The 26,801-nt window shown below is 44.6% G+C and overlaps 2 protein-coding genes and 1 long non-coding RNA gene across 8 annotated transcripts in view; 1 reads left to right on the top strand and 2 right to left on the bottom strand.

Annotated features, from left to right (window-relative positions):
• The window catches only part of LOC310663909, a 253,653-nt gene that overhangs the window by 158,524 nt on the left and 68,328 nt on the right, over positions 1 to 26,801 (bottom strand). The gene's annotated exons all lie outside the window — the stretch shown is intronic.
• Positions 512 to 18,964, bottom strand: AAGAB (alpha and gamma adaptin binding protein). The gene is made up of 11 exons (XM_083412286.1): positions 18,738 to 18,964; positions 18,470 to 18,631; positions 12,346 to 12,536; positions 9,327 to 9,423; positions 8,750 to 8,839; positions 7,513 to 7,596; positions 5,475 to 5,557; positions 4,961 to 5,045; positions 3,819 to 3,923; positions 2,737 to 2,786; positions 512 to 2,113 (listed from the first exon to the last, which is right to left on the bottom strand). The coding sequence occupies exons 2-11, from the start codon at positions 18,534 to 18,536 to the stop codon at positions 2,036 to 2,038; spliced, it is 930 nt and encodes a 309-aa protein (XP_083268412.1). The 5' UTR covers positions 18,537 to 18,631; positions 18,738 to 18,964; the 3' UTR covers positions 512 to 2,035.
• IQCH (IQ motif containing H) overlaps positions 18,838 to 26,801 on the top strand; it is a 79,868-nt gene continuing 71,904 nt past the window's right edge. For 5 of the 6 annotated variants that reach the window (XM_083411911.1, XM_083411910.1, XM_083411913.1 and 2 more), the window contains exons 1-4: positions 18,844 to 18,946; positions 23,808 to 23,924; positions 24,281 to 24,378; positions 24,824 to 24,932. In XM_083411911.1, the coding sequence (XP_083268037.1) occupies positions 18,896 to 18,946; positions 23,808 to 23,924; positions 24,281 to 24,378; positions 24,824 to 24,932 (375 nt within the window). In that variant the 5' untranslated portion in view covers positions 18,844 to 18,895. Of the gene's footprint in view, positions 18,947 to 21,939; positions 22,020 to 23,807; positions 23,925 to 24,280; positions 24,379 to 24,823; positions 24,933 to 26,801 lie in introns of all 6 variants that reach the window. The other variant, XM_083411915.1, reaches the window with a different exon arrangement.

The following is a 26,801-nucleotide window of genomic DNA, read 5'->3' on the forward strand; positions in this document are numbered from 1 at the left end:
GGCCCCATTAGCTAAAGTGGTGCTTCAGGTTAAGAACAGACCTCCAGAACAAATTAAGTTCTTAACCCGAGGTACCACTGTATAAAACAACCCCTATTTTTTTTAACCCAAAATTAAGAAATTAAGTTGTTTAGCTTTTTTGGGGGGTGGGGAAGGTCACTTCCATCAATCACTCACCCGCCACTGCTGATTACTTGCCATAGCCATTGCCAATTGCACACCTTGCCGCAGCCGCCAATTGTCTGCCCGCTCACCACAGCCAATTGCCACAGCCACAGCCAATCGCCAGCAGGCCTTGCCGCAGCCACCAATCACCTGCCCACTCACCCCTGTCAATCTCCTGCTACCATTAATCGCAGGTCCCCCCTCTGCATTCGTTATCCATATGTAAGACGACACCCAATTTTTGCCTAATATTTAGCAAAAAGCAAAGTCTTATACACAGAAAAATACGGTATTTAGTTTATGACCCAAAACTATTCCTCACTGTCTATAATGCCAGGGTTCCAGATTTACTGCTCATGGATAACAAACTTTATTCAGCCCATTTACAGTTCACAAAAGAAACACAAGAGGTACAATAGGCTTTCACTGTGGGTTTTCCCATTAATGTCTAGATCACCATCTATGGGGGAAATCCCCCTGCATAAGCCCCTCCCCACCCCGGTGATAAAATGATGCTGAGTAAGAAACCAACCAAGGCTTTCCCTTATGCAGGGAAATATCAGTGGATTGTGGTCTTCAAAAGCAGAAAAGGAAACGCCGGTGCTTGTGCAAACTCAAGCTTTATGCTGTTTCTATCCACACTTTGTTTGCACCAAAAGCAGTTTAATTCTTCCTTTGCTGCAGTGAATTTAATCCTATATTCTGCCATTGCTTGGTCAGAGATAAAATTCCCCTCTCCCGGGGGATTGCATACAGAGCTTTTGACCACAAGTGGCTACACTTGAAGGCAGCAATCGAGAAAATCTCCATACGTGTAGGAACTCTTGACTACAGCGACACTCTAACCCTGCTTTTTGGAAGGAGGTGGGCACCACACTCATTCATACACTACTACAGTGACATGAGAGCCAGATACACTAGCTGTGGTCCTCAAGCCTCTTGGTTGGGCACCCTCTTGCTCTTCTCCCACCTGCCCCCATCTCCAGCAGCAAGATGTTCCCATCATTTGCCCTAGAAACTGCAGAAGTAGCTGCCCTTCTTTAATGGAGGTGTTGGGGTTGCAATCTTCCACACTCAGCTTCATTCACCTTGCCCAGTTACTTGGGAGCTGGTACACAGGGCAAGGAAACTGGGCTTATAAAATACTACAGGACTGCGCAAGCTTTTCTCCTGCCTGTTTACTGCTGCACCTACATTTTCAGCTGCCATAAGAGGAATTTTTTTTTTTTTTGGGGGGGGGGGAGTGTTGAGAGGTTGTGATAGGACAAGCAGGGAACATTTTCAAAACATACCTTTCTCATGCCTATTGTGATGACAAAAAGTTGATAAATATTCAAAAAGCATTTTAGCCTGTTCGAGTACCATTTGGTCTCAGATTTTCCCAATGTACAAGTATATCCAGAAATATCACCCTCCCCATCCCACCAACAAAGGCCTGCTGATTATTATCGCCCCCCCCCCCCCCGCCCTTGGTCTTGGTCTCTCATTTGAAATGACGGCAAATGAAAAGATGTGCATGTGTGGAGGTAAACAGTACACAAATGAGAGTTTCACAAAGAGATGTTTTACAGCTCTCTGCTGGGGTTGGGTAGGGACCATGATTTTTTCTTCCACAGATGCAATAGCAACACATCTGTTGCTTCATTGACTTGATAGCTCCCAGGTTCCTGTCGACAGATCCAGGCAAGGAAACAAACAACCAATGGGGCCATCCACGTTTCAGTGTGTTGGAACCGAGTAAGGAGTCGGTCTTTTTTCAGCCGCTGCTGCACCCAATGCAAAAAACTAGGCCTTTCGTCAAAGAAAAATCGCTATGGCAGCCAACAATGGCTGGTACGCAAGAAACAATCCTCGTCACAACATACAGGCCTTAGTTGTCCTCGTCGGAAGACAAGCCTTCAATCTCATCTCTGTCTCCTCCGATGGCCATCCAGAATGCTTTGGCAACCTACAATTCAAGAGTTACCAAGAAGAAGAAGAAGAAGAAGAGTTTGGATTTGACATCCCGCCTTTCACTCCCTTTAAGGAGTCTCAAAGCGGCTAACATTCTCCTTTCCCTTCCTCCCCCACAACAAATACTCTGTGAGGTGAGTGGGGCTGAGAGACTTCAGAGAAGTGTGACTGGCCCAAGGTCACCCAGCAGCTGCATGTGGAGGAGCGGAGACGCGAACCCGGTTCCCCAGATTACGAGACTACTGCTCTTAACTACTACACCAAGACAAGTTAAAGTCTCAGGAGATGGCGGCACTCCTGCAGCAGATAAGAAACCATCTCTCATTTACACACCCATGGTTAAGAGTGGATGTCCTCTGTTAAGTACACAAGGGCCAATCTGTGTGGTCTCAAACACAACAACATTAAAATTCTCTCTAAAGATAAACCAAATTAAGCAAGCTCCCATAAATTCTCCTTTCGCTAATTGTGGGAAAGGCAAGGCCACTAGAATCTAGTTGATAATATGCTGAGCTAGGCTATTTTTGGCTTAGAATGTTTGCAGTGCAATTTCTACTTAGAAATGCTGGCCAAGAATGACTCTTTAAGGGCAGTTTTGAGCTCTTCTGAAACCCTCACCTTTTCTGCATGCAGTTTCCTCTGTTCGTGAGGCAGCGTGGCAGCCTTTTCTATAGGAATGAAAAGGTAGGAAAGTTACAGTCAAAACTGGTCAAGAGTCGAGAAAGAGCAGAAGGGTGTTTCTCCAGTTGGGGGGAGAACTGGCCAAGCTGAAAGAAAACTACACAAAAGGGACCAGCCTGAAAATAGAAAATATGCACTGGTTCTTTCATTGCTGAAGAACCAGATACCAAACCAGCAATGCACCCAAAAGACATATTTCCTGAATGAGAAATAAGAATCTGGACAGCACATAAAGCTCATCTCAAGCATAAAAATAGCACTGAGAGGTCAAATATTCATCTCTGGATCAGCTTTTAATCCTCCATCTTTGCTCTCCTAAACCTCTCATTTACCTTTACTGTGCTAACAAGGTAATAGGAGGCAGACCACATCCTTCCTCTCCCACTCCATGCCTGAGATGCTGTTATAGCAGTGTGCCAGGTGCAAGGAGTACTGGGAAATTCAATTTTCCTAGGGCCACTTGCATTTCTCTGTAGGAGGAGATACCTTACTTCATTCCTTTGCTGCCACTACAGTGGAACCTCGTGTTACAGACGAGATCCGTTCCGGAGGCCCGTCCGTAACATGGAACTGACGCAAGCCAAAGTGCTGCGTCTGTGCATGCATGTGAGCGGCGAAACCCAGAAGTAACCCGTTCCGGTACTTCTGAGTTGCCGTGGGATGCAACACGAAAACAGGTAACCTGAAGCAGACGCAATGTGAGGTATGAGTGTGTTGCGAAAGCTACAAAGAGTGGCAAGGAGGAAGAGTCAGATTCTACCACCATCTCAGTGACATCACTGGGGATGAAGCAAGCTCAGATTAACACCAAGAGCTTTCTAGTTTTAGAAAATATCCCCCCCCCCACTAAGTCTGACAAGGTTTTACCCACCACTAGAAAACAGAAAGCTGAGAGAATCTATACTGAAATCTTAACTCCCAAATTAAAAACAAATAGGAAACTTCACATGTGGCCAAGAACTGCTGGCCCAAATAGAAAGGCTTGCAAGAGACTGTGTCATACACGAGATGGGCAGTACCTTTCATTTCCTTCAGCTTGGAGAACAATCGCTCAAAGTTCTCTAGGTCTCCCTCTCCTGCAGTGAGGCTTGCGAGCTCTTGAATATCCATATCCAGCATAGGATCTGCAAGAATCATAAAAGCAGAATGAATGTATATCCACATTTGCAGCCCATCTCCTTTGGCTATCTATTTGGACATATGGACTACCTATATTAATCTACAAGTCAGGATATATATATATATATATATATATATATATATATATATATATATCACTAATGTGAGCTGGTGCTTTTTTTCTTTCTTTCAACAATTTTAAAGCCAGCTTGCAAGAAAAACAAGTAAATAAGAATACATAAAAGGTAAAGGGACCCCTGACCATTAGGTCCAGGCGTGGTCGACTCTGGGGTTGCGGCACTCATCTCGCTTTACTGGCCAAGGGAGCCAGCGTACAGCTTCCGGGTCATGTGGCCAGCATGACTAAGCCGCTTCTGGCGAACCAGAGCAGTGCATGGAAACGCCGTTTACCTTCTCGCCAGAGTGGTACCTATTTGTCTACTTGCACTTTGACGTGCTTTCGAACTGCTAGGTTGGCAGGAGCAGGGACCGAGCAACGGGAGCTCACCCCGTGACGGGAATTCGAACCGCCGACCTTCTGATCGGCAAGCCCTAGGCTCTGTGGTTTAACCCACAGCGCCACCCATTAAAAAACCCAGTTCACTAAACACGCGCACATATCACTGAATGACAATTACTAACAGCAATTGCAGCCTCTTTTTGTTACATTTGCATCAAGAAATTTAAAGAAAAGCTAAGTGGATTTAGACCAGGCATAGGCAAACTCGGCCTTCCAGATGTTTTGAGACTACGACTCCCATCATCCCTAGCTAACAGGACCAGGGTTGAAGGGAATTGTAGTCTGAAAACATCTGGAGGGCCGAGTTTGCCTATGCCTGATTTAGACCATATACATTTGCACTGAGCAAAGGCATGGACCCAAAGACACCCCCCAATTCAAAGAAATTCAGCCCACAGCATTGGGGCAAATGGGCAGCTGTGACCTGCCGGCTGCTTGCTGGAGGGGCAGAGCCCTAGCTGCTCCCAGCAAGAAGTTTGGACTTGCTTGGTGTTTTCTCCCAAACAAAAGATAATTCCTCACCAGCAGCGGGGTCAGCTTGCTGGCTGTTTGCATCAGCCACGTCTTCTCCTGCATCGACAGCTCTCTCCACTGGCAAGGGATCAGGCTGGTGGGGAGGGAGAAATGAAATAAGATACAACATAGGCAACAAGAGAGCTGGTCTTCTGGCTTTCACAGGCCACAAGTCCCAGACCAACGTGGAAGGGAATTTCCCCACAAGCCCTGACAGGACTGGTTTTGTTCCCCACTGCTAAGAACAGAGCAGGATTTGGTACTGGGCAAAGAATTTAGTATCCATGGAATCAGAGGTGTTTTGGGCTTTCTAAAAAGGTAAAGAGCAAGTTAAGTTCCTAGTCCTCATGGTTGTGATAAGCTTAAGTTATGGACCTGTAAACTGACCAATTTAACCCACAAAGGAAGCTCATAGCTGCGATAAAGGGGACAGGACTGCAAGAAAGGATGGACAAAGAAGGTTTATTGGGTGAAAGGGACAGGGAGAATAATAAAAAAAGGATTTTTAAAAATTACTGTTTACTTCTGGAGCTTCGTTTTCTTCTGTCCTAAGCCTGCGACTTGTGCCCGTTAAAGCAGGAAGGAAGCCAAAGCCTTGATTCACATCTGAAAAGAAAGAGCTGTGAGTTTAACACTTGAAGTGATGCCAGTTTTGAGGGGGAAGCAAAAGCCCTTCCTGTATCACTTTGTGTGTGAGGTGTGCTTGCTGTATAAAAACATAAGCAGAAGCTTCGTGTAGCTGCTGATCAGCTGACTGACATAAGCGTCATGGGAGAAGGTTGTGGCTGAGGATCAAGGGTTGGATAAGGGATAACCAGGGGTGGAATTCCTATGCAAGAACCATCTTGGGCTAGAGGTGAGTTCTAACCTCCACCCACCCCTCATTTTGCTTAAGCCACCAGCCACGACTAGGGAGAGATGTCTGCTCAGTAATTAGGCTGTTTTCCGCGGAGGACACAACACCTTTCCCAAGCAGGCTTCCCCTGCGCTACAGGGGTGGGGGCACCTCTTCTGCCATTTGCTACAATGGTGCCACACTGAAGTTAAATTCAGAAGCCCCCTGAGTTTTTTGTAACCATCTGTGCAATCAAAGCGAATTTTCCCTCCCCAGTGGAGTCCTGCAGAGTTGGTTCTGCTGTGACGTGTTAACATCTGTGAGTGCCAACTTAAAGAAAGGAGGTCTGAAAACTCCCACCTTGAAGCCACCAAGTGGTTAGCCTTGCGCATTCCTCCAAATGAGCAGATGTGCTCTGATACCATTGATGGCTCATTCTGTTATTATGGAACTAAGGAGGGTGGAGTATTCAAAGCACAGGGTCTCAACTGTCATGTATTCAGCATGATAGGTAAAGGTAAAGGGACCCCTGACCATTAGGTTCAGTTGTGGCCGACTCTGGGGTTACGGCGCTCATCTCGCTTTATTGGCCGAGGGAGCCGGCATACAGCTTCCGGGTCATGTGGCCAGCATGGCTAAGCCACTTCTGGTGAACCATAGCAGCGCACAGAAATGCCATTTACCTTGCCACCGGAGCAGTACCTATTTATCTACTTGCACTCTGATGTGCTTTCGAACTGCTAGGTTGACAGGAGGTGGGACTAAGCAACGGGAGCTCAACCCATCGCCGGGATTCGAACCGACCAACCTTCTGATCGGCAAGTCCTAGGCTCTGTGGTTTAACCCACAGCGCCACCCGCATCACTTCAGCATGATACAGGGATGCAAAACCCCAAGGTCAATCTCCACACAAGTTCACCCCTGCCCACCCAGAAGTCTTTGAGGTGAGAAAACACAGTGGAAAGGGTGGTGCAGTGGTCAGAGTGCTGGACTAGGAGCTGGAGAGACCAGGGGTCAAATCCCAATCAGCCACGAAGCTCCCTGTGTGACCTTGGACCTGTCACACTCTTGGCCTAAACAATCTCACAGGGTTATTGTGATGAAAAACTGAGAGGGGAAGAATGAGGTACATCACCCTAAAGAAAGGCAAGGTAGAAATTTGAATGAATGTGCATATAAAAAGAAAGGAGAAGGGAAAGGAATACGGAACAAGACAATCCAGGGTGTCAACACTACTTCCGCTTAGTATCAAATCTCTACTCCCACATCAAAATGTAATTATATGTCCAAACAGGTGACGTTATCTGACCAATCCAGGAACTTTTTGTTTCTCTTCACTTGCAAGGGAAATGCATCCAATTCCAAGCAGCTGGAGAATCAGTCCAGCCAGGTGCCTCCTGCAACCCAGGCCATTTCAGACCCTGTTTAAAGGAGATGTGCTCCAAGCCATTGCTCTGTGATGGGATGGAAGGCTGTAAATATAAAAGTGAAGCACAGAGCACCAGAGGGAGCTTCATTTCTAGTTTTAGGGGCTAGAGCGAGCTGAGGCCGGTGGCTCGGCTGCCAGGGCTCTGCTTGAATGAGCTTTAATTTCTCATAAGCCTCGAGTGCAAATTCTGACGCAGAATGAAGGCATGAAGAGGAGCCTGAGCAAAGCAGTGAGAGAGCAGAGGAAGTTATAAAGGAAGAGACACCGTTTTTAAAAAGCAGACCGAAAATGACGTACCATTTTTCATCACCACATTTGACCAAACATTGGCATTCAAGGCTTGGATGATTCGCTTCACTCCTGTCGATTCTGGAAAGTCATCTAAAGAAGCAGAGAGGGGAAAGGAAATGTGCGTTTAAAAAGGCTTCTTCAGAAACCAAATCAACCGATTAAGAAACTGGGAAGAAGAAGACACTATCTCTTAATTTAGTTAGGAATTCTGGGTGCACTTATTTAAACACACAAAGAAGCCTATGATAATGTTGCTGTTTCTTATTTTTTAAAGCCAGTCTGTAAATTCTGGGGAACTTTCTCAGATATTCAGAGGATAAACATATATTCATTCAATTTCCCAAGAACGACACTGACTTTCTTTGGTTAAGGTGCATAATATCACTCTTACTTTCAACTTACACCCCAAAATGTGTTACCCATCCTGAACCTTTGGAGGAGAGTGAGATGCAAATAAAGAGCTTGGAACAAAGATGAAAAATGTAATACTGAGTTCTCAGCCAGCTGTTGCTCTCTGTCAAAGCTGACTTTTGCTCTAGCTCAGTTTTCAAATTGGAATCAATGAAGAAGGGTTAAAAAAAGAAAAAAGAAAGGAGCACCAACCAACAACTTCTGTTTGATCGCCTTTAGCATTTGTCTACAGATTTTCTCCTGCACAGAGTCAAAAGAAGCCAGAGAAACTGTGATGCCATTGAAAGACTGGAAACAATTTAGCTGGTTCAATTTTATTGTTAAACTGATGAATCACCTTGAAATTTTCCCACTGGGCTGTAAACCAGCAATTTTTAAAACTAGGAAAGAGATTATGATGTGGCATGCTGTTTCATGGGGAAGGGCCATAGCTCAATGGCAGAGCATCCGCTTTGCATGCAAAAGATCCCAGTTCAATCCCCAGCCTCTCTAGGCAGGACAGGGAAATACTGCCTGTCTGAAACTCTGGAGAGCTGATGGCAGTCAATGTAGACAATATTGAGCTAGATGGACTATTGGTTTGACTCAGTATAAGGCAACATCCTATGTCCCTACAGCACCGGCAGGCAGCTTGCAGCCATGGCACAAGGTACAATGCTGATTCGTAATTCTGGTGCTGTGTCTGTCACCAACAACAGACGGCTCCAGTACAGGCAGAGAAGCTAGAGAAGAAGCGTGTCCAGAAATAAGAATCTGCAGAAATCTAGGCAGAAACCTGGCAGGCAGGCAGCAAAGTTAACTTCATGGAAGGAGGAAGTGGAGGGAAACTCACCGTCCTCATCTGGCAGCTCTTCCGGGTTGAGCTCCACCAACTCAAAGCCGTGCTTGATGCACCACTCTTGCGCTTTCTGTCGGCTGATGCCTAAAATAAATGGAATCTGGTTTTTGCCAACAATAGATGCACTTCCTTTTGCAGCCACATTAGAACCACAGTACTGGGAGCTCCTTGGATGGAATGCCTTGGGGAAGGCTCTTATTTTGTCCTAGAAGCTATATATGGGCAACTTGTTCTGCCCAGACCTTTGCCATCATAGATCATCAAACTAATTTATGCAGCCATTAAAGGCTGGAAACTGCAAACAGAAGGTGGGACTTTAAATGATTTGATCAATGCAGCTGACGCAGAACTCAAATTGTCTTCTTGAGTCCCATGATGGAAGAAAAGAGGGATATAAATACACAGTCAGGGTCAGCATTCAGCACATGATCACAAACCGTACTATCTTACTAGGATGGAGAGCAGTGTTCGCCAACCCAGTTCTTGCCATGCATTCTGGACTTCAACTCCCATCGACCCCAGCCAGAAAAGTCATGCCCACCCTCCCAAAGGCCTGACCTTGTTGCCTTACCATTTTCAGAGACTCTGTCACAGACTAAGATCATCACTTCTGGTAGCCACTCTTCTATGAGAGGGAGCCACGTAGAGATGCTGTCCAACCCAGAGATCTATAAAAATTACACAGAGGTTGCTGGCCTTCTTTTCTAGGTAATTTTTTTTTTAGTATTACAAGTGAAAGTGCATTAAGTACCATTATAGAGAGGCACTCTCCTTTCTGAACTTCAGGTGCACAGTGACAAAGACTTTCTTATTCCAGCAGGCATTTTATGGCAGTGTTTAGGTTTAATTGTTTATTCTCTGCATAGTTTATTTTTATGTACAACACTTAGAAATGCTAATGATTAAGCAGTATATAAATGTCAAAGTAAATAAATAACATAGCCCTGATAAGAAAGTACAGCTGAGAGTAAGAGAGATTAAAATACAAGAGAGCATCTCCAGAAGAAAAGCCACCTTGAAACTCATGTGAAAAAAGCAAGACATAAATATATTTTAATGTGATGTCCTTAGTGCGATTAGGGGTCAGCTGCTAGAATTTCCTGGGTCAGATCCTACTACCCAAGCACTGCTTACCTGGCCCCCAGTTGCCAACCAAAGGGCAAAAAAGAAAAATGCAGAAGACTGGCAGGCAAGTCAACAGGCACAGGACAGGGTTGTAAGTCTATATCTAGTTGCTCTGGCTAATAATTTTGGGAATCAGGATCATTTTGTGAAAAATGAAGCACACTCCTAATTTGTGCACAGAGCAGCAGTGGAAGGCATTTACAGTTGCAGTTTGACAGGAACTGAATATGTGACAGAGCAACTTGCTCAAGGATATATACGAAGTGGGATTTGGAATGCAAATCCAACTCTTGCTTGTAAATGCTGGCTTTTGGTGGGGAAGGAAAGAGATTTGGGTTCCAAGATTGCTTCCATTGCTTTTGAGAACATTGCTCAATTACTCCACACTTGATTTCCTCCTGTCCTTTAATTGCCACCATTTAGCAACAAACAAGCATCTCAAATTTGACTAGACACGGAGGTGAATGAAACTGAGAAAAGATAACAGGTCTAGATAGTGGTTCAGCTACTTGTAACTCTTGTTTTCAACCACCTTCACTCCAGGGAGGAAATCTTACAAGCATCAAAACAGAAACTTGCACTGTCAGCTTCAAAGATGTCCTCCTTGGAGGAGTCACAGCCCACTTCCTTCGAAGTGCCTCTGTGATGCAGTGATATAGCTCAGCTTAGCAACGTAAATGCTAGACCTGGCAGATGCCCACTCTAACAAAGGGAACAAGAGTCCACCCCACTAAAATGCACATTAACCAATGAAACACTATGCCACCAAAAGAGGTGCTTGTCACAAGAGGCAGTGAGAGAGTTTACTTTCTTGGGCTCCATGGTCACTGCAGATGGTGACAGCAGTCACAAAATTAAAAGACGCCTGCTTCTTGGGGGACAAACCTAGACAGCATCTTAAAAAGCAGAGACATCACCTTGCTGACAAAGGTCTGTATAGTTAAAGCTATGGTTTTCCCAGTAGTGATGTATGGAAGTAAGAGCTGGACCATAAAGAAGGCTGATCGCTGAAGAATTGATGCTTTTGAATTATGGTGCTGGAGGAGACTCTTGAGAGTCCCATGGACTGCAAGAAGATCAAACCTATCCATTCTTAAGGAAATCGGCCCTGAGTGCTCACTGGAAGGACACATCGTGAAGCTGAGTCTCCAATACTTTGGCCACCTCATCAGAAGAGAAGACTCCCTGGAAAAGACCCTGATGTTGGGAAAGACTGAGGGCACAAGGAGAAGGGGATGACAGAGGACGAGATGGTTGGACAGTGTTTTCGAAGCTACAAACATGAGTTTGACCGAGTTGCAGAAGGCAGTGGAAGACAGGAGTGCCTGGTGTGCTTTGGTTCATGGGGTCACAAAGAGTTGGACACGACTAAACAACAGAGACCCTCTCACAATAACATATGTAATAAAGCTATCCCAAGTAAACAGAAACAATTCAGGGGTAGTCGAAGTGGTGCCCTCCATATTCTGCTGGACTGCAGCTCAGTATTTCTGATCACTGGCTCTGCCAGCTGGGGTTGATGGAAGTTGGGAACCTAACTATATATCTGGAGCCCAGCTAGTCCACACTGGCAACCCCTGACTGCTAAACAAATTTATATAAAACAAATAGAAATTGCTTAACAATTTCTCAGGAAACTTTTTTCTACAAGCATTATGTATGTGTAATAGAAATGGTAATGACGTAGCTCAGCTGGAATTTCCAAAATTGGGATGGTGTTGTTCTGAAAACAGAGCCAAAAAGGCTTTCAGCAACCTGGTGCCCTCCAGATGTTTTGGTTCATATCTCCCATGAGCTCCAGCCAGCATAGCAGTTGTGATCCAAAAGAGCAAGTTGGCAAAGGCTAATTTACACAACATAGGTGTTGTTGAAGAGAGGGAAAATCATTCTAACAACTGCATCAATTTAATATGAGGAGAAAGTAGCCGACATTAAAAGGCACATAAATATCCATGCTGGAATTATTGCATGACGGTGTTCCTGAGAGTCTGGGAGCAAAATATAAACAAGAATTCCCTCTTGCTTTTTACAAGTTCTTCCTTACCTCAGTTTTGGGGCAGGCAACCTTAAAACCACTTTCAAGAAACTTACCAAGTTATTTGTCAGTTCCAGAATTGGCCATTATAATCAAAGAATCATAGAATTATAGAGTTGGAAGAGACCACAAGGGCCATCAAGTCCAACCCCCTGCCAAGCAGGAAACACCAGGGACATTTCCAGGGAAATTTCCAGGGACAGAGGGTTGCAGAGATCAAAATTATTATTCATTCACTGCCTTTCTACAAAAGTACACAAGGCAGGTTACAGGAAACCGACAACAGTACAAAACAAAAGTAAACTCTAAATACAAGACCAAACCCCCTCCTAGAAAGCAAAACAAACGAGCAAGCAAAACCAGCAGCAATTTTTAAAGATCACACATGATCCATTAAGACAGGCAGGCACTGAAGTTCTGAAGTACTCACTGATGTGCTGTCAAAATAAACCAAGAAGGCTTGCACTGACTCAGCAATTTCAGCTGTCACAAGGAACTGATTTGTCACAACGCAGAGATGGATGTCAGCCGAGTAGTATTTATTCTCTATTGTCCAGGGGTAAAACCGGGCTCCGCTGCCTGTGGAAACATCTTCGGGAAGCTCATTTGTCCCAATGATACCTGAAAGAGGAACATATGGAGGACCTTAAGAGGTGGTGATCATGACCTCACAGCCCCTGTCCTCTTTGGGAAGCCATGGGAGTGGGGAGAGAAAAGAGGAACGCCCAGAACATGCTTGCACAATCTTGCCCAAACAGATGTTACTGTAGGGAACGGGTTGCTGTTATTGTTAGTCAGGTGCTCTCTTCATCACCCAGTGAATTTGTTGTTAAGGGGGGCATAAAAATGCTGCACACCAGGGGTAGGGAAACCTCCTAATCTGACCCAGGAGGCCATTTCCCCCAAACCACACCCACCTGGCCCATCGCTGATGAGGTCAGGTGTGAGGTACATAAAGGTGCAGCAAAATCACTTTGAAGTCTACTTCAAAACAGTCAGCGATGAAACTACTTGCAGACCAACTTCAAAGGAAAGCCCCTTTCCAGCTGCCTGCCCATCTGTCAAAGTTGCCCAGTGAGGAGGAGGGAAAGATAGGTTCCAAACCCCTGCTGTAAATAAATAAAACCAAAGCCTCTGCAGCATTGTTGACGTCATTTTGGTGGGTGCATAAGAAGCTGCCTTACACCAAGCTGATCTAGGCCAGTATTTGCCACACTGACTGCAAGAAACTCTCCAGGATTTCAGGCAGGGGTCTCCCCAGACGCCTGGGACCTTGTTCCCAGTCCTTTCCCACTATTCCATTAATAAGCCATTAGTGAGTATTAAATGACTACTATTCATTTCCCCTTCAGTTTATTTGCTACTTATCAACCCTGCCTTTCTCCAAGATCAAAGCAGATTGCATCATCCCTCCCTTCTTATTTTGCCACCATGCAAGGTAGCAGAGAAGGTAAGAAAGTGTGTTGACCACACTGTGAGCTTTATGACCAAAGGAAAGAAATGTTACACACACCAAATAGTACTCTAGTCAAATGAGAGAAGAGAGTGAGTCTGCACTCCTGTACACAACCTCAGTGAAAACAGGATTGTTCATACGAGTAAGCCTAGGATTGCCATCTCATCTAGGTACAGTGGTACCTCGGGTTACAGACGCTTCAGGTTACACGTTTTCAGGTTGCGTACTGCGGGAAATCTGGAAGTACCGGAAAGGGTTACTTCCGGGTTTCGCCACTTGTGCATGCGCAGAAAAGCCAAATCACATCACGCACGTGCGCAGAAGCAGCACTGCAGGTTTCAAACGCTGCGGGTTGCGGACATGCCTCCGTCACAGATCACGTCCGCAACCCGAGGTTCCACTGTATCTGCAACTTGAAGGTCCTACAGCTAAATCCATAAAATCATTAAAATTCAGGAGGGCAATGAGAATTCTAAAGCCAGTTACAAAACGTGTTAACATGCTCAGGACTAGCCAACATGGTGCTGTCCAGATGTAAACGAACTCCATCGGCCTTAGCCAGTAGTCAGGGACAATGATGGAAGCTGTAAATCAACAGCATCTGAAGGGCATCATGCTGACTACTGCTGGGAAAATATCAACCATTCCAGACCCTGCAGTAGGCTGTGTGGAGGCTCTTCTCATCTGGCTGGTGAGCTTGGCCCCTGGGTAGGGATGCAAGAACCTTCTCTGTTGTGGCTCCTTCAACTGTGGAACTCCCTTCCCATGGAGGCACGGATGCCAGAAACTGATGGCACCAAGTGAAAACATTTTCCCAGGAAAATTAGTGATAGCCACTTCTTGAGTTTGTATTGTCTCATGTTGCTGTTTTACTTTGGGGGTGCGGTGTTTAATGGCTGTTTTTATTTTACATGGTTTTGATACCTGTGGTAATACATAAGAAACTGCCCTGGAATTACTATTTACTTGATTTGATTTATGAATCGCTTCTCATATAATAGCTCAAAACTATTTTGAAATAAAATGATCAGTAATAAAAACAAGAGCACAATTTCATTTAGCCCATGACACAATGAAATACAGTCTCAAATTTTATAAACAAACGGTAACACTAATACTAAGACCTCTCAGGTAGGTCACAGCAAACCAAGCTCTCTTTCTGGTCACCACTACTACACCATAGGCAGAGATAAGGCCCAGAGAAGAGCTTCTAGAAATGAACAAGAGGTTTGTGGAGGCAAAGGTAGTCACTAAGGAATGCCAGTTTCCCCGCTCCAGTTGCTAACACAGAGACAACAAAAAGTGTGTGGAGAGATGATTGTGGCAGCAGGGCTTCCTGGCAGCCCACTCTGTGGGTTGGGTGGAGCTGTGGCCCACCTTCATCCCATAAGTGGCCTTCCCATAAAAGTAGCTCTTAGCCTAGCCAAAGGGAGAGGCAACCTGATTCATCTGTGATCCATTTGTATCAAACAGCTCCAACTTTAACTTACATCCCACACACTAGTGTGCAATAGCACCCACAAGCCCTCCAGAACCTTGGAATAGATGCACTCAAGCTGTTGGGTTTCAGAAGTTTCCCTCAAAAGCAGTGTACGTTTTCATGCAAATATCATAGAGCCCTCCCACTATAATGATACCTTTCTATATCTAGCTGGAGACAACATAACCATTTTAGGGTAAGCTTTCAAGTCCACACTTGCTTTTGGCCCCAAAAAAGGCTTTTCAGAAAACTGCTATAAAGGCAAAAGTACGTGGGTTTGGAAACAACCGTGTCTCGATGGAATTGCTCGCTTTTCGTTTTTGATCTTCACAACCATAGGGAAGGTCTGTGGTTTCACATCCAAAGAGCTTTGAAAAATCAACAGATGCACTTGGTGACCACAACACTTCAGCTCGCCTCAAGGCCAACCTCTGTGGTTTGTGTTTTCACTAAACGCAAGCCAGCTCTTTGACACCTTCCTTCTGCGCTCTGACAAAGAAGATCTGCTGCAGCAGGCACCCAGTTCACTCACATTTGCAAAGTGAACTACGTTGAACAGGGGTGGACTTGGGCTCCCATCTGAACCAGAGGGCTGGTTCTGCATGCAAGAGGTCAGTGTAGAACAGGGGAAAGCAAGAAGACTGAACAATTGCTTAAATCACATATGTAGTGGTATGATTCACATGACACAGTAAGGCAAACCATGATATTGCTACAGGTAGGTAGTCTGCCGTAGTCAAAACAAAATTTAAAAATTCCTTCCAGTAGCACCTTAGAGACTAAGTTTGTTATCGGTATGAGCTTTCGCGTGCATGCACACTTCTTCATATACACTGAAGCAGAAGTCACCAGACCCTTATATAATAGTGAGAGGGTGGGGAGGGGTATTACTCAGAAGGGTGGTGGGAATGGCTGATAGGTGTGGTAAAGCTGTTGATGACTGTTAACGACTGCAGTTGGTCTTACAGGAAAAAGCAAGGGGTGAGATGGCTAAAAATAGCTTTATCATGTATAACAAGATAAGAATCCAATGTCTCTATTCAGACCAGGTCTCTCCATGGTTTTAAGTTTGGTAATAAGTTGCAATTCAGCAACTTCTCTTTCCAGTCTATTTCTGAAATTCTTTTGTAATAAGACAGCTACTTTGAGATCTTGTACAGAATGTCCTGGGAGATTGAAGTGTTCTCCTACTGTCCTACTGGTTTATCTGTCTTGCAGTTCCTGGTGTCAGATTTATGTCCATTTATCCTTTGCCGTAGGGTTTGACCTGTTTGTCTATGATATGGCTTTCTGTGATTGGGCAAATGTGCTTGAAGCCACTTTGCCCCTTTTTACTGCCTTGCCGTGCCAGGAATTGCGGTTAATCTCTCTTCTCACTATGAGCTATAGCCAAGAACAAACAAAAGCAGAAGTCCTTTCTTGTTTCAAGTTAAGCTCCTGAAGGTTTTTTTTCTCTCCCCACATTGGAGGCAGCAGTTTGTATTCAAACCAGTTCCCTGAGCGCTTTGGATGCAAGCTGCTTTTTCTGCAGAGGGGGAAATAATCCATTTTAAGAAGCATTTCCTCCTCTGCAGAGACTTCAAAAGGACTTCATGCAACCAAGGTTCATCTTACTGTTACTTACAAGGAGCTTCTCTGAAAATCTACTCCCAGCATCAACCAGCTGATTGGTGCTTGAACATGCATCTTCAAAGGATGTTGCTGCAGGTGACAATCAGCTAACTGCTGATCACTGTGTCCTCCTTTGAACTTTGACACGCATCAATCACCTGGTGTCTTTATTACTGGCAGATGGGTGATCCCACCCATCTGTCAAAATAGGCCTATGGGGATGGTGGAGGGATAAGGATCTGGCCTGCCAACCCGTAACAATTCCCCACACTGATACAGCCCACCTTCTCTCACTCAGAATTGAAGGCAGTGTCCACATCAGCAGCTGTGGTCCCAGGTAGATTTCAGCTGTAGTACCACTGGAGTGCAGACACAACTAAGCAAGACTCATACCTACATCAACACAGGGGTGCCAGAGTTTCAACTTCCTGTCATCTCAATTATTGTTTTGGAAATCTGATTTGGGAGTAATCACATTGTAATATACTTGTATGATTATTTCAGCTATGACTGCATTCATATTTGGTTATATGTTCTCTTCTCCATGCATTTGTGTTATTTGTTTCGTTGTATTTCATATATGTAATGGTACATCAATTAATATAAAAAAGATCATATTGCCACAGATTCCAGTCCAGCCTACCTAGGAGACTAGACAGTGACTGTGCAAAAGCGGAATTTTCACTTCAAATCAATAGGTGGCTTTTTTATGACTTCAATCCAGAACACAAACACACACACAAAATTCTTTGTATGTTACTACTAGCTGTTCTAGCAAGCTACAAATTCCTTCAAGCCTGACTTTTGACAGTGTTCCCAACAGGTATTCAGCTTACTTCATAGTACAAGCAGTTGTGATTCCTTCAAATGCTTTTTAAAGTGATCTCATTTAATTCTCTCTGGTTTGGGAAAGTATGCAAACAGAGCTCCTGCTTTATGTGTCTGGAGAGCCACCTGCTGGAGTAAACTTCAGAAACCTCTCACAGAATTGCAAGAAAATCTACAGGCTGTTCACATGATCAAATTTTGGTTTAATAAACCAGATTATGTAAAAGCTTTGTTGCATCCACCCACAGTCCCTTTGCAAAAATAGACTAAGTATCCAGAGTTAACCATAGTTCCCATTATATGAGAAACAGCAGCTATGGTTAACGGATTGCAAACAAGTGAGGATTCAGACAATGCCTTTTGTTTCTGGGGTTTTTAAATTGCTGCCATTTGCCTGTCTAACAATTACTTTATTGGAATTATATGTTTTAACTGTTTTATTATAACCTGTTTTGGGCATATACTAGAAAAGTGGCATTGCAATGTTTTGCACAGATATTGTGTGCTGTACAGATGGCAGATACCAAAGAGATACATTTGGAGAACACCATATCAAGTGAAATGCAGAATACGGGAGGTACTGGAGGAAGGAAAAGAGAGGAGAGGAAATGGGTCTCCAGTGTGACAGCCCTTCCCACCTATGCGAGGACTGACTGTGGCCACCAAGGAGGCAAGTAAAATGATCTCTGCATATACTCCAAAGCACTCTTTATTACTTCACAAGTCTGAAGATATGACTACAAATGTTCAGAGACTGATCTCTGAGTATCTTCCATAACCCACTTTACTCCTCACATTTCGGAAGAGCAATCAGCACAGGCCTAAAGTCTGCTTTATCTCGCTCGCTCCCGTTTATTAGTAGCTATTTTCAAGCCTGACACCGAGAGCAAGTCTGTTGTTGACACTCTGCACATGCTCGTGGACACTCAATTATTTCCCGGATTTTAGAGGAGGGAAACTCTGGGGTTGGTAAACAGGCTCCAAGTCTAACTCGACGTAACTGAGTAACTAGTTTGCATTTTAAGGGGGGAGGAAGTTCTTAAACACTGCGACGCGCAGCTGCGGGGGAGGTGAAAATCCCACGGGAAACGGCGCCAAAATCAGAGGCGGCGCCGGGAGATGACGCCACGGCGCAGCAGTTTAAAAGAAACAAGGCTGACGGGGGTCGAGCCGACTCACGTTTCACCAGCTCTTCCCCGGGGAACTCGGCGGCGCAGCTCGTGATTAAGGCGCAAGGGACAGCCATGACACCCGCTAGAGAGGTTCTGAAACGGCCCTGTGCTTCCTCTTCCGGTCTAGATCACGCCCCTTCCGGGCCATTTGGGTCGTACCATTACCGCCCTGGTGAGGGGAGAGGGACGTAGAATGTTTGCGGACTGAAGCTTAAGTCTTTTGTGGAGAGGAAACGAGATGTGAAATCAGAGGGAAATATTGGGTTCCGCCTCACCCCAGGGCTTATGTTTTCTCCTTGCTGCATCTCCACACAAAAACCCCTCAGATTGACAGGAATGGTCCCGCCCGGGCCGCGCGTCCCGTTGCTAAGGCCACGGTCACGTGGTGCGCCGCAGTCCCGCCGCTGTGGGGAGGGAGCCTCAGCCAGGACCCATGGCTGAGGTGGCCGGGCCGGGGGCGGAGATAGGGCGCATTTTAGTCCAGGTGGGTCCAAATAGCACTGCAGGCAAGTCCCTCACGGCCGCCACACTAGCCTCGTTTCTATTGGCCTTGTGGCCACTTGACCAAACTCCCATGAACCTTTGCTCTTATGGCCTCCCGCGCCCACCCAGCCTTGCGTCGCTCCCATTGGACGCAGGGTTGGCCTTAAGGCCCTGAAGACCCTGATTAGGCTGGCCATTTACAAAGTGCCAAGAAATAAAGAGGAGGAGCAGCAGCAGCATCCACAAGGTTTACTTAAAAGTGGCACATGCCAATTCATATGTGTAGGTGCACATTTAAAAATAAGCACACTGGAAGCTTACATTTGCATTTTAAACTGTTCCATGACATGTTTAGAGAAGAGCTGTAATTCAGTAGTAAAGCATCTGTTTTGTATGTCATAGGTCCTAGATTCAATCCCCAATGACATTTCCAGGTGGGGTTGAGAATACCTCCTGGCTGAAAGAAACTTTGGAGAGTTGCCACCTCTCAGTGCAAGTAGACAGGCCCAGTGGTTTCCCTCAATATAAAACAGCTTTCATTGTTTCCTAAACAGAAATACAGTGTTACCTTGGGTTACATGCGTTTCAGGTTACATACGCTTCAGGTTACAGACTCTGCTAACCCAGAAATAGTGCTTCAGGTTAAGAACTTTGCTTCAGGATGAGAACAGAAATCATGCTCTGGCGGCGCGGCAGCAGCAGGAGGCTCCATTAGCTAAAGTGGTTAAGAACAGTTTCAGGTCAAGTACGGATCTCCGGAACAAATTAAGTACTTAACCCGAGGTACCACTGTACATCTTGCCACCAATGTGACCTGATGACTTAGTGTGGTTCCTCTGCTGTCCAGGTTTGCAAATTAAAGCTCTCCCCACTCCCTTAGAATTTCTTTAAACCAGGCTTTGACTGGTCAGCCTAACAAATAGAGGACTCCTTCAAATAGAGGACTGTTTTCTGCACCATAGGGCACATAGCCACACCAACCCAAGTGCAAATCTCCCCTCACACATTATGCTCACTGTGGACCTCTCTGAAGTGGTCAGTCCCTGTGCCTCTGCATGCAAAAAGGAGTCCCTCCATGTAGACAACAACATATCAGAAAGGAGGGCTGTAGCCAAGCCTTCTGACATGCTAGATGTCTGTGTGTGGGGACTTGCCATGTTTTGGTATTGCAGAATTAAAATCAAATCAGCCCTCACCAGTCTGAAATGGTAGTGAAAATTAAACCAAACTCATTAAAAACAGTCATGTGGCATCATAAAGACTAACATCTCACACATGCACATACTTGTCCTAACCCAACTGAAAAGATTGTTGTGAGGATGAAATGTGGGCTATACTGAGTTCTGGGCATAGGAAAGATAAAATGAAAACACATTCTATTCTTTGGTTGCTCCAGAGCCTCCTTCCAACTGTTTTTCAAATTGCACCTTTTACGTAACTTCTGTGAGCTCTTGCCTTGATGCTTTCTTCAAATGTTAATGTTTATTTTTCCTCTCCTTTTGCACATTGAAGCGTAGCTTTTTGGCAGAGAAAGATTGGATTTAGCAATGTTTATTGAAAATTTCAAGGGAGCTGAGAATTTCCATAGTAGCTGAGGCTGCAATGTCATGCACACTTAACTGGTGAATAAAGTCCATTGAACTCTGGGCCTAGCTTCTGAGTAAGCTATGCTTAGAATTAGGTAGCACATTTGATTAGTCTGCAGTGAAGACCCTTGCTTTGATCTTGCAAAGCTTAGATCTTGGAAAAGTCACTTGAATGAACAGTAATGTTTAAGAAAAGATGAAGGGCCATAGCTCAGTGGTAGAGTATTTGCCTTTCAAGCAAAAGGTCCTAGGTTCAATCCCCAATATCACTGGATGGGGTTGGGAATAGCCCCTGTCTGAAATCCTGGAGAGCTGCTTCCAATAGAGTACAGTGGTACCTCGGGTTAACATACGCTTCAGGTTACAGATGCTTCAGGTTACAGGCTCCGCTAACCCAGAAATAGTACCTCGGGTTAAGAACTTTGCTTCAGGATGAGAACAGAAATCGTGCTCCGGCGGCACGGCAGCAGCTGGAGGCCCCATTAGCTAAAGTGGTGCTTCAGCTTAAGAACAGTTTCAGGTTAAGAATGGACCTCCGGAACGAATTAAGTACTTAACCCGAGGTACCACTGTGCATAATACTGAACTAGATAAGAGCAGTACTCTGACTTGTTATAAGATGGGCAGTGTTCTTGGTTCACTCAGGGCAACCACTTGAGTTCTGGACCCTTGCTCCTCTTGACTGATAAAAACTAATGGCGAGGGGACAACTGGCTGGGCCAAGGAGTTGATTAATGTCTCCATGAAAAAGAGGGTGGTCCTTGCCTGCTTGAAGGAGGCAATGGTAAAACCACTCCTCAAGAAGCCCTCCCTGGACTAAGAAAATCTAAGAAACTACTGCCCAGTTGCTAATCCTCTACTTCTTGGGAAATGTTCTTGATCAGGTGATTGTGGACCAGATTCTGGTGCTCTTGGAGGAAACTGATATTCTAGATCCATTTCAATTGGGGTTTTGGCACAGAAACTGCTTTGGTTGCCCTGTATGACCTATGTCGGTAGAGAGACAAGGGAAATTTATCCCAGTTAATTCACATTGACCTCTCAATGGCTTTCAAGACAATCAACCATGGTATCCTTCTGGAACAGCTGTCTGACTTAGGGGGGTGGCACTGCTTTGTGGTGGTTCCTACTTGGATGGTCATTTCCAGAGGGGGATGCTTGGGGAGTGCTTTCAGCCCTGTGGAGCCTCCAGTGAGGGTTCCTCAGGATTCAATTTTCTCCCCTATGCTATTTAATATCTACATGAAATTGCTTAGTGGGGTTATCCAGAGTTTTGGAGTTCGTTGTCAGCAATATGCATGCTTTCTAATGAGTAAGGTTACAGAAAGCATGTCCCATCAGATGTTTGAGTTCCTCTTCATGCCAGGTACAATCTGAGGTGCTTGTGCTGTCCATTCCTGTTTAATAGGCTGACTTTGGGCCTGGGAGCCAAATGTGGCCTCTCCCTTTGGACATCAGGACTCTCACCAGACCACATCTGCTCCCCAGGTAACCCCTTTCCCCAACCCTGCTTCACACTCCTCTTAAGTGCTTTTGTTTGGCTGGGATGTACCATTGGGCTGTGATAAAGCCTCTAGCTTGACTGGATGGAGGCTAGTGTGGGGTAGGTGGAGGCGTAGAAACCTGTGACCTTTGTGTGACTGGAATGAAACCTATGACACAAAGGTAAAATGTACATTTGTTGCCCTGCAGACTTTTGATTCTGGCTCCACCCACCACTGGCATGCGGCTCTTGGAAGATTCCCCACAAGGAAATGTGGTCCTCCAGCTGAAAAACATAGCCCACATGCACTGGGCTCTGTGTATTTTTTTAAAAAATACCTCCAGTCCTGTGTCTCATTACCATCTTGGCAGTCTGCTAAGAATGCCCTCTTTGTTGTTATAATATGATGCTCATTTCATAATGATGTATGGAGTTATAACTTGGTTGCTGTGTTCTTACAGTGTTGCCAAAGTCCAGGCTTAAAGTGCTACAGTTGACAGTGTATTTCATTGATATTTTCATCATATTTATTTCCCTTTCCGTTATGGATGTACTATGTTGTAAGTTGCCTCAAGCATTTTGGATGACGTGGGTTAGAAATCTGACAGTACTATCCTAAGTATATGTACATAGAAGCCAGTTTCATTAAGTCCAATAGGACTTATCTCCACCCCCATCATTCAGACCGGACACTGAGGTCCAGCTCTGAGGGCCTTCTGGTGGTTCCCTCACAAGTTACAGGGAACCAGGCAGAGGGCCTTCTCAATAGTGGCACCTGCCCTGTGGAACGCCCTCCCACCAGATGTCAAGGAAATAAACAACTCCCACCAGATGTCAAGGAAATAAACAACTACAGTTATACCTCCACGAATGTCCGCTTTGTCTAGCGTCCATTTCAGCGAACGTCCACAGGAAACCCGGAAGTACCGGAATGGGTTACTTCTGGGTTTGCCACATGCGCAGAAGTGCAAACCGCTCTGCACATGTGTGCAGACATGGCACTTTACCCTGTATCCTTTTCAGCTAGCGGCCAGGGCTCTGGAACGGATCCCGGCCGCAAAACAAGGTACGTCCGTATCTGACTTTTAGAAGACATCTGAAGGCAGCCCTGTTTAGGGAAGTTTTTTATGTTTGATGTTTTATTGTGCTTTTAATATTTTGTTGGGAGACGCCCAGAGTGGCAGGGGAAACCCAGCCAGCTGGCTGGGTTTCCCCAGCCACTCTGGGCAGCTTCCAACAAAATATTAAAATACAATAGCCTGTTAAACATTATTATTATAAACATATTATTATTATTATTATGTAGGATTGCAGTTAAGCAGTGCAACCTTATGCAGGTTTATAAAGAAAAATCTGATTGCATTTCGCAGCAATGAAACTTTTGCACTTTTGATTTTAAGTACTGTCTGTGATATGTTGCAGTGTTGTTTCCATTGTTTTATATAATGTTATTGTTGTGAGCTGCCCTGGGTTCCGTTCAGGGAGGAAAGGCAGATTATACATTTTAAATAATAAGTGTGTTTAGGATTGCAGCCTGTATAGAAGAAATAGATAGTTATCAAGCTTTTCCCCCCTGATGCATGCTTTTTGGGTTGGAATATTTTACACCCTCCCTGCCCCTTTCAACCTGCTCATCTCCTCTTCTGTGTTCCGTAAAATTGCAGAGGTTGCTCCCTGAAGTGTGTGTTTGTGTGCAGTGCTTAATAAATCTGTTTTGCTTTCAGTTTCTGTGTAATATATTTACACCCTCTGATGATGCATGCATTTACTGCAAGCTTCAACTAATTTTCTAGGTTCAAGAAGATCTTCAACAGCTGAAGGACCAGCTGCGAGACATCAGCCATGATTGGGAACTGCAGGATGCTCAGAACCTTGAAGCTGCTATTGAAAGTACAGAGAACAGATTAAAGGTAAGTGGATGGAGAATCTTCCAACAAAAATGGGGAAACGTCTCCCAGTGAAAGTGTTGATCAGTATTTTATCCTCAAGTGAAAATGTGACACCTCATCACTTTCTAAATTCCGTTTCTGAATAGTAAATGGTTTGAAGTGCCAAGTATTGTATTTTAGAGCAGTGACAGTACGTTTTGGGTGCTCAGCATTATACGGTTGTCTTAGACATGGCATAAACTCGGACAAATTCAGAGCCTGGGGTGATGTCTTTCATTTTTGTTTTCAAAGCTCAAAATTTGTTCAGATCTGCTGGCTGAGGTAGCTCTGCCATCACCTCAATATCCTATATTTTCTTTCTCCCTATCCCTGAACAGAAACACACTGAAAGGTATTTAAATGCTGTAAACCAAACTGTGCTAACGATTTCGTCATCTTCTAATGTGGATCTGCGTTCAAGACAGGTGTCCAAATGGTAAGAGTACTGGAATTTATTTGTGTATGTTACTTTATCTGTATATTTTTAAATACAGATGTTTATATTCTAATTGTAGTATTTGGGTGTTTGTAGAGTTCATATGGCATATTACAAATAGTCAAAAATCCACACACAAAAAGCTGTATCAGAAGACATGCCTTCCATCTTATAGCAGAAATTGGACTAGGTATTCTCAGGATTCTGTAAATTTCTGTGTCTACAGAGTTAAGGACACTAATAATGCCTCCTGTCGAGTTCATATACTTAACCCAAGTTTTAAGCTTTTTTTATTGTTTGATTGTTTGTTGCTTGCTGCCTGTGCTCCTGGATATGAATTTAACAAGTAATAAATATATTGCAGCAGTTTAAGCTATTGCAGGTGTGGAAAGTAAAGTTGGAACTGAACCAAATCTTGCAACATTTCCCTATTTATTTCTCTCAGGGGGCTCCCCATGGAGACTTCACAGAAAGAAATAATTTACCCAGAGATGTCTGCAATTACCACTCAGCCCAGCGGCAGATTATCACCACATAGGTCTTCTGCACCAAAGGTCTGAAGGAACTCATGGCTTGTAATCCTTCCAGTGATTTTGTAACCGTCTTATACTCCCAGCTGAGTCTCTTTTCCCTAGTGCTCTCTCAAAGAACCTCTCAAGTCCCAAAGGGCAGGCCTAATGCTTTGCTTTTCAAAGCAGAAAGTGGGTATCGGAGTTTGTCCTTGTCTGCAAGGACAATGGATGTAGCTATAGCGTGTGAAACCACACATGAGCCAAATTTGGTGGGGGGGGGAGTGATGCAGGAGACGTAATCCAGTTCAAGGTCACAACTGCACCATATTTTTAAAGCAAATGACTTTCCCAAAAGAATCCTAGTTTTGTTAAGGGTGCTGAAAATTGCATCTCTCTGAAGCGTAAACTATAATCCACAGAATTATTTGGGGGAAGTCACATATTTAAAAGGTGCATTAAATGTTCTTTAAATGTAAGGTGTGGATGCTCTAAGTGAACTATATCATAAGGAAATGAAATGCTGTAATGAACAGCAGAAGCACAAAATATATAGAGGATCTATGGACAGAAGATCAGAAGCAGGTTGGCCAAACCCACAATGACAGTAGGCTAAGCGAGAAAGGGGCTGCTCCTGCATTTAATATTTTTTGCTTCTAATACCAACCTCCAATCTTTCTCTATTTCACTATGCATGGTTGATCTTAATTTGAAGAAGGGCATGCTATGGCCTACCTGGGGTTTACCTTGTGGGGCTGAAGCCCCACTGCCCTTTCATATCATGTCATTATGGCATCTGCCGACAAAAAAACCAGCCCTAATTTAACTTCAGAAAATAAATGTAGTTCAGCTTTGCCAGCTGTTCTCAATTGCTGGTGCATTGGCAGAATGACTCTTTATCATGAAACAGTTGTGAAATCCAGCTAAGAGATTGCTGCCTATTACCTGCCTTAAGCTTCTGGATACAGGGACATGGGTGGCGCTGTGGTCTAAACCACAGATCTTAGGGCTTTCTGATCGGAAGGTCGGCAGTTCGAATCCCCGCGACAAGGTAAGCTCCCGTTGCTCGGCCCAGCTCCTGCCCTACCTAGCAGTTCAAAAGCACATCAAGTGCAAGTAGATAAATAGGTACTGCTCTGTTGGGAAGGTAAACGGCGTTTCCGTGCGCTGCTCTGGTTCGCCAGAAGAGGCTTAGTCATGCTGGCCACATGACCCGGAAGCTGTCTGCAGACAAACACTGGTTCCCTTGGCCTATAGAGTGAGATGAGTGCGCAACCCCAGAGACCGCCCCAACGGTCAGGGGTACCTTTACCTTTACTATAGGGCAGGTTAGAAATTTACATTGTTGACTTGCTATGTTTTCTGGATTCTGTGAAAGCCCCAAACATGGAAGTTCAAGTAAATCATTAAAATGAGACTCATTTTGGCAGAACTGCATAATTATGTTGAGGGCCTGGGCTTTGTTATGGCAGAAATTTTGAATTATTTTTGGTGCCAGATCTTCAGCCTTGATAGATTGCTGAACTTGCTTGAGCAAGAGCAGAGAAAATCAGAGCTCTAAGCAGCCATGCTTGTTCCCCATTCATCAGCTGGGGAATAAGCCTGTGTTCATTTTCAGTGCCATGTTTACGGGAAAACTACAGGGAGGTATTACTGCTCTTGATACAGGTCCAAATGTGTTGTTGCCTCTCCTTTCAGCACAATTAAAAGACAGGCTCTGTGTGAAATGCAAGTGCCTGCACACAGGGATAATTCTACCCTGTGTGTTAACTTCTGTGGCTTCTATTTTTATATCCATAAAACAGAAGGCATCATATTCATTAAGCCAAAGATGAGCTTATTAAAGATATGTCCCCCCCCCCCTTTCCACTAGGATTTTCTTCCGCTGGATTTTTTTTTTAAAGCAAGCAAAAT

Source organism: Podarcis tiliguerta, assembly GCF_965153285.1.
Source record: "Podarcis tiliguerta genome assembly, chromosome: 14".
Lineage (NCBI taxonomy): Eukaryota > Metazoa > Chordata > Lepidosauria > Squamata > Lacertidae > Podarcis > Podarcis tiliguerta.